This window comes from Oenanthe melanoleuca, chromosome 7 (genome assembly GCF_029582105.1).
Source record: "Oenanthe melanoleuca isolate GR-GAL-2019-014 chromosome 7, OMel1.0, whole genome shotgun sequence".
Taxonomy (NCBI): Eukaryota; Metazoa; Chordata; class Aves; order Passeriformes; family Muscicapidae; genus Oenanthe; species Oenanthe melanoleuca.
This window is the reverse complement of record NC_079341.1, coordinates 12,017,438-12,035,353: the sequence shown is the minus strand read 5'-3', so window position 1 is coordinate 12,035,353 and position 17,916 is coordinate 12,017,438. Positions and strand designations below refer to the sequence as shown.

Below are 17,916 nucleotides of genomic sequence, written 5' to 3'. Positions count from 1 at the left end.
GGAGGAGAGAGACCTGCCTGTCTCTGCATGTGAAGGCTAAGAACAAACTGCTCCTTTAATGGCTGCTTTCACCTTACACAAAGATGAAATGGAAGTGTATCTTGCCAAGGTGCACATATGTAGAAAGCAGGGGAATGAAAAGGGGGAGAGGGTCCTCCTACCTCACTACTGGCAATAGCAGGGAGAAAAAATGGAAAGGATCCCTTCCATGTGTGAGGCTGCTCTTCTCTTGTTCAGAGGATTAGTGAGACTAAAAAGATAGATGATTAAATCTTCCTCTGCTGAAGGCAACGGCAAAACTCCTACTCACTTCTACAGGGCCAGGATCTCCCTCTTTTTAAGAAATTAATTATGAGCTGCAAAATCCAATTAAAAATAGGAACATCACAGAGTTGTGCCACACTGACTTTTTTTCTACTTTCTCAAATTAAAAACCACATTTAAAACTTGTGCCTGCAAGCCACTCCCAGGAAGGAGGCTCTATGCCTTAAGTCACCTTTACTCAACACAAGGATCTCTGCAGTCCTTAAACAAATCCATAAATCCACATTTATACAAGTGCATTAAATGGAGGGGCCAGTCCTCATCCAAAAAAAAGCCAGTACCTAGAAACATGTTAAATACTCAGTCCTTTCAGCTCAGACTTACTCCACACCATGGGGCTGGTTCAGATTCCACACATCCATAAATGCACCTGGAAAGCAGTGCAGATATATTCAAGCAGTGAATTATGCAATTTTCCTAGATGAGCACTTGTGTTTAAAAAAATGTATCATTTGCTTATGGAAAATCTGTAAGCAACATAGAATACTGGCTTTCAGCTGTTTCTACTTTTTTTCCTGGGAGTCAGAGACACTAGCTAGTTACTGACTTGTAGGTTCCATGGGCAGCACGTGCATCAGAGAGCAGTGCAGCACAGTGAAGGGTTGCTGCAGTGAGACAGTGGGTGCACAGGACCCAACATCCACACTGTGTGCACTGGACGGGTGTTATTTATTTCTGCATGGCCACAGCCTTCTCCTGTGGCCTGAGCCTGGGCTGTAGGTAAAGTGTGCCAGCTGTGCACTCACACAGCAGCTCCTGGAACAGGAAAAAAACCACGTCTACACTCTGGCCTGGCTGAACCAAAGCACATGAATGGGGGCAACCAAAGCCTCATCTCAAAAGAGGTCACTTGATCACCAGGAAACACATCCTGAGCTGCCTGGTGAGGATCTTGGAGAGCCAACCTGTTCAAGCCTGCTTGTGCACAGAGTCATATGCTGAAACCTACTGGTCTGGAAAGGCTGTTTCACCAAAATAGTCCTACAGAAATGCTATTAGCCCTTCAGATATAGTTTAGGGTTTCAGACCATCATGACTGCACACTTCTGTGAAGCAGCCTCTCTTTGCTGTGGTTGTGTCCTGTGTCCATACCTCATTTTAATCTTTTCATGTTCCTGGAGCACATTTTATACCCTTGACTGGGATGCTTGGGGAGTAGGTTCCCTGTTTCACTTCTGTTTATGGCACCTCACCCAACTGAGCTCTTCTTCCAAAGCAGAAGTACCCACAAAGCACATTTCAGTACAGTCTGGCCCTCCATCCTCTATCACATCCAGTCTGGTCCAATCTGTTAACTAGAGGACAAAGACCTTTGAAAATTTATGGGAAACATCCAATAGTGAAACTAAAATTGTAAGTCATAACAAAAAATCCATCAGACTTTGGCAGCCCTGAAAACTATTCCTTTTGTGACTAAGATGAATGCAAGACTAAATATTAGGCATCTATTTACAAAAATAAATAAATGATTGGTACAGCTTTCTCTTGAAAGCCAAAAATTTATCATTTGAAAGCATGAAAAAGCCAAGCATACAATCCCATTTAAACTCCTGTGGCAAACACACACTAGGCTTCCAGCAAAACATGATGGATAGAGCTGGGCTGGGTCTGTAATGACCACCACACTGGTGTTTGGAACTTCTCCCTCCATCTTCCAGCCTCAGACATTCTTGGTGAGTTTTGTCTCATACAACTTTAGATATTGAAAGCCATCATCTGACACTGCCACCCATGGCACTGTTTTTCAAGTTAATGGGGAGGCAAAGGCATGGGTGGATCATCGCACCCAGGCAGACTGGAATTTGAGGTGAATTTCTCTACTTTGATGGGACAGGGGGCCAGGCAAGCAGCTCAGCTGCATGTACCTGTATCTTTGCTCTCCAGACACAAACCAGAGAAAATCAGGCTATTGCTCCAACACATATTTAAATTGTAAACCCTGTACAAACCTTCACAACAAGTATTTCCTCACAAAGCACAGCAATGGGGATGTTGTCTCTTCTCAAGATCCAGAGACCCCCTGCACCCCACAGGCAGGCACCTTCTAGGTCTCAGATATATTTCTCTTGTCCAATAAATAAGGCAAAATTTGCTAAGACATCTCTGAGAGGCTGTTTCAGCAGAGTGATTAGAAACATTAGGTTACAGGACACAGAGGTACCTACTCAAGATCAGCTGAGGACATGATCACAAAATTACAGCACATAATGGGTACATTATACTTCTTATACCTGCATTGCTTACTGCCAATCTCAAGGGTTAAAAAGTTGTGATGCACTCTTCTACAGAAATAATGAGATTTTTAAAGAAGAAAACAATAATATGCAGACATCATTTGCCTTCTGCTTTGTAGATAACCTAGGGCCATAGTTTTAAACGTCTCTTTGCAGCCCTATAGGCTAAGAACATTTATCTTGAAATACAGAGGAAGAAATTTGCTCTCTATTCCATGAATTTCAACAGCAGGGACTTTAAGAAGAAAACCCTCTGGATTTTGAGGTGTGCACAATAAGACCACAGAGTTCCAGTGTGATGGGGTGAAACACTGGAAAAATGTTCATAAGGCTCAAGTTTCACCCTGTATCTTTATGGAATTGAAAGCAAAGATATTAAGATTATCCATCCATCCATCCATCCATCCATCCATCCATCCATCCATCCATCCATCCATATCTATTTCCTTACCCCTTCCCAGCACTCTCCTGCAGGGCACTTAGTAAAACAATCAAGTAGTTCAAGCTCCCAGTCCTGCAGTGAGCTTCAGAGGAGAATCACAGTAAAAATCCTTGCTGATACTTCTCTGTGCTAAAATGTGGTAGTGTCACGAGAGTCCTTTAGTCCCTTGACACTTCTTTTTGATTTAGCCAAAAATGTTTGAAGAAACTGAGGGGAAACTCCCAGTTTCTGCCTATATGCATATTTGGAAGGCCATTCAAAGCAGACATTTGTTGCACTATGTTTGAAGAGCTCCTTAATATTACACAGCTACACAAAGCTAGCATGTGAAAGTGTGTTTAAGAAAAGAACAAGAAAAAAACCAACATGTATTCTAATCCACTGAGAATTTTTTTATAGTTTCAAAATCCAAGAAAAAGTTGTCTGAAACGTAAATATTTCCTTCCTTTTTATAATCTGTAATTCACAAACCATTTAAAATTAAACTAGTTCTAAAGTCTTAATGTCTAAAAATATGTATTGAAAGACAGTTTCAGCTATACTTGTTCCAAGACTGATGTTTCCAGAGAACTAGACAAACTGTAAAATTACAACTGGAAAAATGAATTAAATGTAAGATTTCTTGCTTGTATTTTTCCTATTAGGAAGCTCTGGGGGATTGAGCTGTGTGAAGAAATGTGTAAAGAATCAAGTAGTGCTTTTTAAGTGTTCTAATAACTTTTCTTGCTACCCTAAGAGTGTTTTAATAATTTTTATTGCTACCCTTCCTGAGAAATCCTTTTGGGACCTACTGTTCCTGGGCTGTGAGTGGGACCTTGCTGTGCAGGAGCAGCAGTGTCACTGCAGGATGAACCCAGGCATCCTTCAGAGGCCAGTGCCTGTGGAGATGCATGCTGCTGCAGACACAAGCCACTCAGAAAAGCCAGAAGCTGGTGTGGTTTTGGGGCAGAAGCAGCCCCCTAGAGCACCTTGCAGAGAAATGCCAGGCAGGCATTCCCAGCTGCTCTGCAGTTTATGATGAAAGTCTGCCTCAGCACAATGAGATGCCTAATGTGGAACTTCACATTACCAATATTTTATATTTATGTAGCACTCTTCATCTCCAAGGGTCGCTGAGAGCTTTACAAGCTACATACATGGCATACCAATGAAGCCAAGCCATAATTCTTTTAATTAGCTGAACATCAGCACACAGCACATGGCACAACAGAAAACTGGTCACTCCCCTCTTCCTATGTAAACTGCTATATGAGATTTAATGGAAACACGTCTCAGAAGGACATTTGAGCTTAAGGACCCCTGAAAAATGAAGTCTAACCACTCCTTAACACCAGTGCCTGTCTTCCCTCATTACATATACAGACTTTGTCAAATATGAGACACAGAAGAGGAGTTGCCCCAGACCCACTCCCCACTTTCACGCCAGATTCAGCATTTACCATCACACGGCTCAGGCAGCTGCTCTTCTGGTGAGGTTACAAAAATCTGGTGAGCAGCTGCAGTCCAGAGCACAAAAACATCAGCTTCTTTTTAAGATTAATAAGTTCATTTCTTAAGCAAAAAGGAAGAGTAGGCTATTTAATACACACATTCTCTGGAGATCAATGCTAATATCTAAGTGTATGTGCAACCCATCAACCAGTAAAACTAATTACAAAAATCAATTTCAGATACTTTTCTGAGCCTTTCATTCCTCAATATACTCCTAATTGATTTTTGTTGGAGACTAGAAAGCCTAATTAATATTTTTATTATTTAAAAGGAATGCAAAGGAGGGGGCAATAGTAAGTGCTTAACTGGCCCACCAATGTTTTCTACACAAAAAAGACAAGGGAGAAAAAAATTAAATTGGCATTTTATTCAGTTTTGCCACCTGCTGGAAAAAATGGAAAAGCCTTTGAAAGGGTGACAAAGCACAAGAGAAAAGCTGGCAGAAGACAGTATGGGGCAGAAGAGGAATGTGACAGGATTGTGAAATACACAATGTGAGAAGGTTGTACCTATTTTTAGAAGGGCAGGGATGATCAAGTGTAAAAGCAGTACATCTCCATGAATGATGTACAGCTCCTTTCATCCAAAAAGGTCAGCAGTGCCCTTACAGAGAGGTGACACTGATCATATCTATATTAGAGATAGGGGAAAAGAGGTTAAGAAGCAGACCCAATGTCCAATCAGTCTTTCTACAAACTTCAAAGCTCTGGATTAGTTCCTAAGGGCCTTGCCAAGGCTTGTCTACCAAGCCAGCAGCAGTCTTCAGCATGTAGCTATTCAGGACACAAAAAGAAACCAATTTTTGCAGCATTATGTCTTATGCACACACAAGCACCTAACACACATCCACAAAGCCCACTTGCCTAGCTGAAAAGCAGAGAAAAGCAGAGCATGTAGGAACATTCAAAGAAATGGAAATGTTCCATTTTCTACTCAAGAGGCTGCATTTAACAAGCACACATTGCCTGGGTCTGTGCAAGATTCCCATTGAGAGTGATAAAGCCTTTGCAATGTGCTCCTGTTCAAACCCCTCTCCGCAGCTCCTCTTGGAAGGAAGCTCCTGGATGGTGGGGGACAGATGCTGGTGCCAGCCCGAGCACACAAGCCCAGCTTCTGCCCCGTTAATTGTCAGCACATCCTCCCCTGGGCCGGGCCTTAGGGACAGCAGCAGAGCGGGAGGGACAAGCGAGCACCCGGCAGCAACACCGGCAGCAAAACTACCCAATTAAACCTCCAGCATACGGGAGTGGAGGGGGAGGAAAATGAAAAGAGAGGAGAGGAGAGGAGAGGAGAGGAGAGGAGAGGAGAGGAGAGGAGAGGAGAGGAGAGGAGAGGAGAGGAGAGGAGAGGAGAGGAGAGGAGAGGAGAGGAGAGGAGAGGAGAGGAGAGGAGAGGAGAGGAGAGGAGAGGAGAGGAGAGGAGAGGAGAGGAGAGGAGAGGAGAGGAGAGGAGAGGAGAGGAGAGGAGAGGAGAGGAGAGGAGAGGAGGAAGAAGGAAGAAGGAAGAGAAAGAAAAGAAAAGAAAAGAAAAGAAAAGAAAAGAAAAGAAAAGAAAAGAAAAGAAAAGAAAAGAAAAGAAAAGAAAAGAAAAGAAAAGAAAAGAAAAGAAAAGAAAAGAAAAGAAAAGAAAAGAAAAGAAAAAAAGAAAAGCTGGAGTTGCTTGGCAACGGGCGGGCAGAGCAGCTGTGCAGCAGGTCGGGCTGGTACCCAGGCGGCGGGGCCGGCCCATTAGCGCTCCGCATCTCATGCATTTCGTGCCGGGGTCTCCTAGTAACAGCCTGTGCACGCCGGGCTGTTGCGCTTCCCCTCCTCTCCTCCTGTTTCTCCCGATCACACGAGGCATCGCTGTTTGCCCTAATTACACATTCTCTGCTGCTTCAAGCTGCCATTACTTCGGTCCCCAGAGGAGCAGCAAGAAATTTTTAAAAATGTCCTCTAATAAGGGCTTCTAGTTTCAGATTCTGTGGAGCTCTGCAAGCTCAAAGATGCAAAGCAAGGTAGCAGTGGCAGAAAGAACAGATGAAAAAGGAAAAAAATTCAGCAGCTTGCTGGCTCAGATTTTTCCAGCATTCTGAAACATGTTCTCTTCCTTTTGTTTTTTGTAAGGTATCTTAGAGGGTGGACAATGAGATAGCCTTTAAAGGACATGGTGCCTATTTGCATAATCCAGAGCAGTGTATCAAAGATCTGTTCATTGGAAACCTTTGGTTTGGGTCAAGAGTTTCTGAGAAATTCCAGACAATATATAAAGGCAAATAGGCTAGGAAAAATATGAGATGCATGTATCACAGACTGTGTTCAGAAATGACAAAAAAAATTAAGAGTAACAGACACCCCCTTTCCACTTGCTAACATTTGAAATGGTTTTGGTCTATATTTTTGCTAATGAATGTAAGGTTGGCTTATTCAAGCTATTGCAGTGCTGATGTTTTTCAGCATTTACCATCTTCTCCCTTTAGTCACTAGAAAATCAGAGAAATGATAACCAAAAAAATGATGCAGACAGGCAAAGACAGCAAACGAATAAAACAAGAGGGGAAAAGAACATACATTCCTTCTGATTTCCCATTTTTGTCAACAACAAAAATGGAAAAAGATCCAGGATCTCAATCATTCAGATACTGAATTTGATTTGGGGATAGATGCATAAGGGAAATCATGTGCTTGGGCTTAAAGAATATACTGGCAAGTTCTCTCACTAAAGGCTGCCCTGGTGCCAAGGCAGAGCTACCCACATGCTGGCAGGCACGTTTAAGGGGATCCATCCCACCCTTCCTGGTGCTTTCTCTGTCCTTGGGCACAGCTGGCAGGCTGCATCCAGCAGCACATGAGCTCCTTGCTGCCTCACACTGAGGAGGGCTCAGTGAAAAGGCCTTGGAAATGCTGCTGGGCAAGCCTTGGTGAACCAAGCAGACTGAGAACCAAGCTCTCCAGAGCACAAGGCTGTGAGTAAAGATCATTAATTTTACCAGGAAGCTTTCCCATCTGGATCTCAGTAAAGGCACAAAGGATTACCTGTCCTTAGCTCTAAGGGGGTTACATGCAACCAGCTGGGAACCAGCCAGATCATTCCCGCTGCCAGCTGAGTGTAAGTAACCAAAGGAGAACACAAATGTATTACAACATTCCATTGCTGGGTGACACTGTGTCTTCAGGGAGAAAAATCAAAAAACAAAGAGGTTTTCTGTATGAAACATGTTTACTAATACACAATCGAAGCCAAACAAAGCCCAAGAAAAAATAACCTTTGGGATTCTACGGGTCTCACAAAGAATTAATGATAAAATATCATAAGGAAGTCAGTTTACAATGGATCATAGCTTAATCCATTCAAGTTAATTCTTATCCAGACATTCACAGATAGAAGTCTTCTATGATTTTCAACTACATGGGCCAAGTTTTTAGCTAAACTTGTTACACTGTGCACAGTTCTTTTCTCCCTGCCTCTCCCCAGCACACATGCTCCAATTTCTAAAATAACAAACAACAACCATAATGGAAAAAAACCCAAATGTGGAAAATTTCTCTCTGAAGAAGGAAAGGCTTTGCAAACTTTACAGGTGACCAACAAGATGTAGAAATGGAAGTTTATATTAAGTAAGCTATTAAGACCTCTCTGTGTGTGGTGAGTCCAGATGTACAGGAGGAAGGAATAAATCCCCACTAAGCCTCTGAATGTGCACGGCCATACAGTTGAGTATACCTTAAGTTCAGAACTCAGCTGGGTATCAGCTTTTATCATGAAACTCATGTTTGTCATCATTAGCTTAGCTAGCATGCCTGCAAATGTTTTTTCAGCATTCAGTTTTTGCAGCCACAATTTTCAGTTCTGAGTTTTGAAAGCCAGATGTCTTCAGGAACAGATCTACCTAACACATTTGTGCTTATCTGTAAACGTGGACTTCTGGGATTGCAAACTGGCCTGCAGTGTTTTAAAGACTTTGATTCTTATTAAGCCTTCTTATCACATCTAAAGCTGACCAGTGGAAAGATTTTGGTTCTGTAGTCATTGTCTTGAAACAGGAGGCTTCACCCACTGTGAAAGAAGTTGATCCACACACAGAGTTGAGGTATTTATTTACAGTTCTGTGCAGAAAGGGGTGCTGGGTGGCAAATTCACAAATGTGAGTGTAGATGTGTCACCTATTGCTTTAGTGAGAACCTGAATCACCACACGTGTTACAAAGGGAGTAAGCCTCTTTGAAATTTTATATGGTAGATTGCATCCAATTGACACTGTGGTGGTAAAAGGTGATTAAACACATGGGAAAGGTAATGGTATGTCAAGAATGATCTGTTATTCCTCTTACAGGTCAGTTTGTCTAAGACCCTGCTCAAGTGGGGTTAAGATATTTTGTCAAAATGCATGAATTTTTTGCTTTTCCTTTAACATGGGTTGCCACTTTGGTGTCAAGAGGATTTTGTGTGGAAATATCATGGCTGCCCAGCTGGGGCACAGCATTGAACATCTTGGATGGAGTCTGGGCACAGCTCACAGTGCAAGTCCTGTGGAACACAGTGGCACTCCACTGCTGGGCTCAGTGCCTGCCAGCAGGCATAGCAGTGGGACAAGATTAAAAATCCATCTACCCAGGTCCTTCCCAGTTCCATTTTGGCTTTCATTGCCTGCTGGCCAGGCAGAAGACAAATTGTGAGATCACAGAGCCCTGTGTGCCAGCAGCCCATGATGTCACATTGCAGCACATGGAGACTGGGCAGCCTGGAATGTCACAGCCTGACTGACCAACATGGCAGGCCGAGACAGCTCACGTGCCAAGATGTCACCCCTGCAAAAGACCAGGATGAGGCTCATCCTGGTGGTCTTCCTGACCATGGTGCTCCACAGGCTGTCTCTGGCATTTGTTGCCACCACGTGTATGGCTGAAGAATGGACCAGCAGCCCCAACCCTTGCAATCCCCAGGACTGGGTACGGTTCAGGATGGACATCATTCCCGAGGGTCCAAAGAAGCCACCTGCTGTCACCAAGACTGCTGAAAGGGCCAGGACCTCTGGCCTTTGCAATTGCCAGGACTGGGCCAGGGAGAGGCTGGACATTGCTCCTGAGCGACTGAAGCAATCACCCACTATCCCAGAGAGTGCAGCCTCTAGCCTGCCCTATCCTTTGGGCCAGTTTTGGAACCACCTTGCCCCTTGACCTGACCTAGTTGCTCTGTACAACCTGTGGGGCTGCTCAGCATGGCTTGTATTGCCTTTTGCATCTGGAGAAACATGAAGAAACCTCAGGGACAGGGAAGGTGACGGATGTCCTCATCTTCAGTAGGGACAGACTGCTGGGAAAAGAGCACCTTGAGGTGGTCCAAATTGTTCTACAGGATGGAGGCCAAAACCAGCCAACCACGCAGGGCCATGAGGCTTTTCTACGACCTCCACATGACAGAGCTCTTCGAAACAAAGGAATCAAAGACAATTGACAAAACAACCAAGACAGGACCAGATTTACAAGGAAAAAGCAATGCCAACTCATCAAACTAGGGAAAGGGTAATTTTGGCTGAGGGAGATCATGACTGTCAACTCACAGCGCACTGATTCAGGAGCTCAAAAGAAGAAGACTGAGCAAAAGGAACAAATAATTTAACCAAAAGAAGATTGAATAATAATTAGTGAATTAATAACATGAACTATGACTTGTAACCAAGGAAAATTAATGCCTTTGTTCCTGTCAAATGTTCTGTGGGACTCACTAGACCCTAGCAGAGGTAAACCCATGTAGGCTGCTGAATTGTGGCAAGACATTGCCACAGGTAGAGAAGCTGGCTATAAAAGTACACCATGTAGATGCCCACATACCCAAGAGTTGGGCTACTGAAGAACATTGCAACAGCAAACAGGTGGATCGGGCTGGCAAGATGAGAGTGTCTCAGATGGATCAGGACTGGCAACACAAAGGTGAACAAACAAATAACACCTATTTACACTTTCAACAGTAGACTCACCACAAATCTATGGGTCTCTCTACACCAAAACATCTTGGGCTTTGCCTTTAATTTCTCCTATGACACCAATACTGTTCTCCCAAATGTTTTTCCCTAAGTCATTACTCAGTGTTGCATCCTGCAGAATTCGTGCTATGCTTGGCCATTTGCTTTTTCCTTCTCTTCATTTGCTTCCTGTTCACAGACGCTACTACATTAAACAATACAGCAATGCAGCTTCCCATTCATGTGCTATCACTGACACACAGTCTTTATTTTCTCTGTTATTCCTTTACTTTGTATCAATCATCTTTACCTACTACATCCAGCCTACTCTCCTCAACTTTATCCCCTCCACTAATTTCCAGATATTTTCTCTTTCATCTCCAACACTTGGGGAAAGTTCTTCTCTATAATCTCTCGTGTGTCTCATCTTTTTCTTGCAAATGTAGTGCTTTGTTTTCCTGCAGGGTGGATTTGTTTGTTGTAGTTGCTCTCGCCCAGCATTTTGGATCAAAGAACTATATAATTTAAAATAGGATGTCCTGACAATGTGAAATAAACCCCACTTGAAGAAGAACTATCTTAAGATCACATGTAGACAAGTAACATCTATTTACATGGGTATTTCTCACTTGTTTAGCCCTTAGAAATCTAAATATAGATGTGAGGTGCCCAACTGCTGTTCCTCAAACTTGAGCGAACTCCATAAGGATAATTTTTTTTATCACTGCTCCAATCTTAAGGATTTCCTGGCTAGTTTTTATGTGATGCATCATCCCTGGTCAGAAAGTATCCACACCATCTTATAGCTTCCCCTGAACATTACTGCAAGGAAGGCTGATAGGAATGGTTTTGTCAGGAGATAGAAATCTGCAGCAGTCTTTGATCTGGGAGACACAGTCACATCCTATGACTAATCTTTCCATAGGTCACAGGCCAACTCACCCTTAGACTTATTTGCATTCAGACACTTTCCAGCAATATCCTGTTTTCTAATTTAGGAAGTACTGATGATTATACATGGGGTTTGGCTCATTGGAATTCCTCCCCTCTCCACTCTCCATAGATTGACAATTCATCTCCATGCATGTGTGAAGGCAAGATGAAAATTTTCCTCTCTCAAAAGAGAGAAAATGCCATTGTTTGCACTGGTATTTGCTCCATGAATAACTGTGAGAGAATGTGCTAGGGCTGAATTACCATGTCAGTCCTGGTTGCTCCTTCTTTAGATGTTTTTACCTCACCCTCACACTGGCAGTGTTTTTTTCCAAACCTACAGCTTGCCTTTTCCTCCTGTTTACAGGCCCAGCTGCTATTTCTTCCCTGAGAGGCTTCTTTGCTGCACTCTGACAGTCAGTCCCACCACTGCTCTTAGCTCCTTTACACACGCCTAACTTTAGATGCCACAGCTTGCTTTGAGTTCAGTCAAATATTTTCATTTCCCTTTCCATACAGACAGTGTTTTTCCCTTTCCCTTCCAGATTAAATTCTCTCCCACACAGATGATTGTTTTTCCCTCTCCAAAGGTCATCCAGAAGGTGGTTTCATAACCAGTTCGACCACTGATGGGCCTTATAGTGCTGTCCTGATTCTCCTGCAGATGAGCTGTGGGACAGCAATGTGGAAGACGCACCAAGTGTAATGTGGGGTCTGATGGTTCCTGGGCTTTCTGGCAAAGTAGAACCCCAAGAGAGGATTGTTCCCAAGCTAGCAAGCTGCTATCAGCCTGCACTGCCTGCAGCCCAGCCTGGCTCAGCACGCAGCAGCGAGGAACAGCAGCCAGCGTCTGTCTGGTCAGCCTTACATACGAACGAAAGGAATGCAGCCTCCTTCCGCTGCCTCCCACCCCCCACCCGCTCCCCAGCCCATGCTTTCTTGTTTTCATGCACTGCACTAAATCCTTCTGATCCAGCAAGTGGACCTTGCACGTGCAAGCTGAGTGACCAGCCCACACCTGCCTCTCTGCCTGCGAACCCCACACTGGGAGCTCTTTGTCTGTCGGGGCACTCACGCCCGTTTACAGAGCCCACACTGGCAGACTGCTCTCGCATGACACACGAACAAACCACCAGCCAAAGGAAAATATCTTGCAATTATTTCAGACCCTCTGGCTCAGCCATTGACTTAGCCAAGTGGCTACTAGCCATTGGCCCTGCTGGGTGCATTCGCAACCCACAGCACACTCAGTTCAGGCATGAAAAAAAACAAAGCACCCATGGAAAAAGGCTCCTTGTCCCATGCCCTGAAGGCTGCATGGGAAAGGAAACAGTGCTGACATTTATAATTCAGTCCCAAATACCCATAGCTACTTCTCTCTGTCCCACTTTTTTACCAGAGGAAGGAGCTCCCTGTGGGGAACCCCACTGAAGAGGTCAGTATGAGCACATTAAATGCCTTGATTGTACCAGCTCTCATTTAAGGCATCCAATGGTCAGTGAGGTTTCAGGGAACAATGCATGTAAGCAGTATGAAGGGGTCTGAATGACTTTGTGCTCCAGGCTCAAATAAGCTGTTAAGGTATGGCTATCACACTCCTTCCCTCGATTTCCTCAGGCTGCTCCCAGGATGTCAATGTTCACAGGTACTTAGACAACCAGCTTTCCACAGACAAAAAGGAGAGACAGGTTTCCTGCTCCAGCTTCTGCATCAAAGATGTGTTTTGACAACAAGGCTGAATTCAGACCTCACCACAAAGGGAAACGATGCTTTCTACAAAGCTGTGCAGAGCTAGGACATGGGAAGGAGCAGGGTGATTTCACAGCTCTTAGGACAGGAGAGATCATCATTCAGGTTTGTATTCCCTCTTGTTTTTTGCCTTTCTGCTTTCCTAACAACCTATGCTATCTGCACAGGACATGGTGAATGGAAACAGAAACTCTCCCATAATCTGGGGCTGTTTAAACCACTGATGGTTTAACTGGCAAGATCAGAGGAGTACCTGATCCCCCCAGGTGAGGTGCTGGGATTGGGAGGTCTGGGCTCTGCACCCAGTAAGCTGCAGCAGTCTCCTCATCTGATAAAGGTTTTCCCTATCAGCCAGCAAAGGAGGATGTGCCTTTCTCACCATGTCAAGCACTGCTGTGGAGAGGAAGGCTCAGCACATCATGGCACCACACACAATCCAATGCTATTTAATGGAAAGATCACAGGGCCAGTGAGAAACTTTTCTCATCATGGATTAATTGTAAAATGTACGATTTCACATGGTAATGTTAAGAGGGGAAAGGTTTTGGCCTCAGAAAATTCAACCAGGCCTAAGGCTGGGTTCAAAAGCATGCAAACTCTTACAAGAAAGGGTAAAGGTGCTGAGAGATTAGCAGTTTTTACAAGTGCTCCTCATGACTCCTTGTCCATATTCCCATTTCCACGACAACACTAGGAAAACTTCACGAGTTCACCCCTTCCAGGCTATGGTGTCATATCCCTGACTAACTTCAGGAAAAGCTGTGTAAGACCCATCATTTCCAGCCTGGGGATGAACAAGGGGGTCATATCTGAACAGACAAAATTACTGGGTCAAGAGCTCTCACACTCTATTTGTGCTTTCATGGAAGCTCCATCATGGAGCTGGGATGTCCCACTGGCCAGCCCCAGCAGAGACAAGCCCTCCCAGCAGCATTGGTGCTACAAGGAACCAACATTCTGACCATGTTGATGCTGATTTTAAAATTATTGTACTACTTTCACTAGCTTCCAAATCACTGAATCACAGGTGAGGTCACTCCTGGCAAGGTGGCTATCCCCAGTAAAAGCACTAGAAAGCCCATATAAAAAGATCAATGCCTTTTATGCCTTACTATGATTTATACTTCAGACGATGTAACTTTTACAGTGCTGCCTAGTATGTGATGGATGCAGCTCTCTTAACAACCCACATATTTATCTGATTTACTGCGTTGGTCCAATGTGTTATTTTCTGCCTTGTAAGAACAACCTTGCTTCTAGGAATCTGCCTGCATGATAAGATCATGAACTAAATGTGCAGTTATTGTAAGAGACCACACATTTTACAGTAAAATTGAGAAAACTGATTATAGCAATCCCTCTGGAAACAAGAATAATCACATGATAAGACAGTGCTAATGGGAATTTATCATCTCTCATCACGTGTGAACTTAGAACAAAGCAGCAACGTGTGTGAACTGCATAGCTATTAATGCCAATGAACACCAGCTAAAAAGCTGCTGGGGACTATGAAGAAATGAGAGGAGGGAACCTGAACAGCCAGGCAAAGCCAATTCAGTATGCTTCAACCAGCTTACACACAGATATATAACATTTGTAAATGTTACCCAAAATAACAGCCTCACATCTATCCATACATCCTATTCCCTCTCTACCTACACTATTTCATTCAAACTCCATGTCATTCTTTTATTGGTTCTCACTATAGAAGTCCAAGATCATGAGTATCTGAAGGGTTTCTGTCTCTGCATGCCTACACGTCTGCATCTACACATGCTGCCTCATGCACAGATTATTCCTAAACCACATATCTAAGATCTGAAACACATTTCTCTTTCTCCCATACAAAAAGCACCAAAAATCTACCCACGCTATTTTCTATTTGAAGAAAATAACACTTGACTAAACTTTACATTTTTAAAGTTGTCTTGGGGAAGTGAATGCCAAAAACTCAAAGTGATATGCACATAGTTTTAACATGATGATACATTTACGTTCCTTAGGTATCCTAAAATTACTCTGCATGAAGCCCCATAAGACATATGAAATCCCACCAGGTTAATGGTAGATGGTGAACTCCTCTGTCCTATTGAATAATGAGTACAGTTGCTGGCCTACCATATTTTCCACTGCCCTGTTTCATAGACAGAAGCTTGGACTTTCAGAAGAGATTTTTTTTTTTTCCTTTTCTAAATGAGAATAAAAGGAGATGGTTACAGGTAGGTGGCAGGAGGACAAGATGAGAGAAGCATCCTACATAAGTACCTGTATGAGTCCTCTGGTGAGCCTTTAAGTGGGAGCTCTTTGTGTAAACTTTCCGGCACCCATTAAACTGACAGCGATGAACCCTCTTCTTGTTTTCTGGGGATGCTTCTGTCCCTGTCCCTCCTTGCTCACTGTCACTTTGCCCGCCTTTTATTGTCCCCGCAGTCGCTGTTGCTACACCCACTTTCACAGAGCTGAGTGAAGTTTTCTTGGCCACCAGTTTCAACGTCACTGTGCCATCCACCGCTGAGAGAGTCTGTGGGGTTTTTACGAGGTGGCGGCTGAGCTCCGGGGAGGAGGGGGGCGTTAATGAGGTTACTGCATTGAGCTGGGCCTGGTTGACAGCCGTGTAGCCTTCTGTGGAAGAGCTGGTGGACTGCGAGCTGAGGCACGTCTCAGACAGCAGTTTGTCACGGGAGAGGATAATGTCCATGCTGGAGCTTTTGTCACATGTACTTGTCTCCACTGGTAAAAGGATGGGGTCCAGCCGCCGTATATTGTCCTCTGCATCTGGGGATGAGGAGGCATGAAGGAAGCAGTCCAAATCCTCACCAAAGGTCTCAGAGATCTTCCGCGGCTCAGTCTGAAGGTATCGCTCCAACTCCAGGCATGTCTGCAGGAGGAAAGGGAGAGGGGAGGGAGAGAAACCACTGTCAGAGAGGGGTTACACACAGCTGCCACTGAGGGCAGGGGAACATGGTCCAGAAGCATCCCAGGACAGCACTCATCAACACCAACATCTTTCATGAGATGCTCACACACTGGGACACATGAAGATTTGGCACTTGTTTGAGGTTGCTCAGAGACAGTCTGGGAATACCCACATATAGTAGCAGGTATTATACTACAAGTGAAGATACAACAACCTGAAAGCATCCACTACATTTCCATTAAAGTCTGTACCTTGTTCCATGGGTACCAGGGCCTTCCCAACTTTAGGTATAATTTGTCCAACAGTCACTTCCTATGAAGCTATCCTAATAGACTCATCATTTGGCCACGTACAAACAAAAAGTCACCTCTCCAAATAACTACTTCCTCTTCCTTCACAAACATTAACTTTCTCTCCAAATTTAACTCAGTGTAGTTGGCTGGGGCCCAATCTTCCTTAAACAGCACAATTCTGAAGAGTGGCATTTTAAGATAGGAGGTAGAAAAGCCTCCAGTGGGACCACAGCTTGTTTAAAGGGCCTGAGAAAAGGAAAGGTGACAGATAAAAAAAGGATCTACTGTCAGTTTTAGAGGGAATTTTGGCACATCTGGTCAAATGGAGCTTCCTGTGTACTGGACTTGCACAAAAACACACACCCTCTCTTTATTAAAAAGTAGGTGAAGTTGCAGTCAAAGAGGCTGTCACATAAAAATGTGCTCCTGCACCTCCACAGCACTGATCATCAGCACAAGAATGGGATGAGCCTCCTACGTGAATGCACCTTATTATGACATGCCCTGAGCTCGCCCCAATAAAGCCTTCAGCCACCAAAGAACGGCCCCAGTGTCCTCCACAGCCAACATTATAAACTTTTATTGTTTATAGAGAACCGTTTGCTGTAGTTTCAGGAGCTTTTAATGGAGTTTATTAGCACTGTTTTTCATTTCTTGCAGCTTGAAAGGATAGCTGGTTTAATACCACCATTGTGATTTCACAGGACTTGGAGAAAGAGACATTCTAACTAATACATGTTAGAAACCTCTAAAAACTACTCCTCAGAGAACACTTCTACCAATATTAAGAAAGGGGTTGTAGTCAAAAATTTTTAATCTATGGGAGCTGGTGACCCAACTACATCTCAATCTGGAGAGTTCAGCATGTGATCAAAAAATAAAAGCTTCCTATCACCAGAGGATAGACAGAGATTTGCTGCCTTCTGAGTACAAAGGTCCCATCAACAGGAATGTAAGGAGACCCACTCACAGCTCTCTAGGAACTGCCAGGTAATTTGAGATTATTACTTTCAAACTCCCAGGAAGCAGCACTGTTGGTTGCAGATACCATGTGGTGGGATGATTTTCAAGTTCACAACAAAATGGGTCACACTGTTGCTTCTTTTTAAAATAATAGCTGATTATAGATCTGAGCTGTAGAGATGGACAGAAAAGCTACAGAATAGAATATATGCAGGTGAGACATGCTATACTTCAGCATGTATGTTATATTCAGAGATATGAGACTGTCTGCACACAGGCCTGGGGGTGGGACACTTAGCAATTGTACTTGCCTTAAGCAACCTTTCCATTTTCTTTATAAAGGGCATTTCTGGAACTATGAGAAACAGCTTTTTCTGGGAATCTGGTCTCTCCCCAGATAAATCCTAATGGGTTTTGGGAGAAGCTTTCCAACACGCCACATAGTCTTTCAGTAATAACCCCCACCACCAGAAGAGGCAATGCTTTTGAGTTCTCCACATCATGTAATTTGGGCTTTCTGGTCTTCATCCAATGGGGCACTTAGCCTTCATCCAGTGGGGCAGAAACAGGTTTAGGGGCCAAATAAATAAAAGGCTTCCAAAGGAAAGAGCAAGCATAATAACAAATTAG

General features: G+C 43.8%; 1 protein-coding gene across 1 annotated transcript in view; it reads right to left on the bottom strand.

Annotated features, from left to right (window-relative positions):
• KLF7 (KLF transcription factor 7) overlaps window positions 1-17,916 on the bottom strand; it is a 57,957-nt gene that overhangs the window by 11,342 nt on the left and 28,699 nt on the right. The window contains exon 3 of the mRNA XM_056496627.1: window positions 15,379-15,991. Coding sequence (XP_056352602.1) covers window positions 15,379-15,991 — 613 coding nt within the window. The remainder of the gene's footprint in view (window positions 1-15,378; window positions 15,992-17,916) is intronic.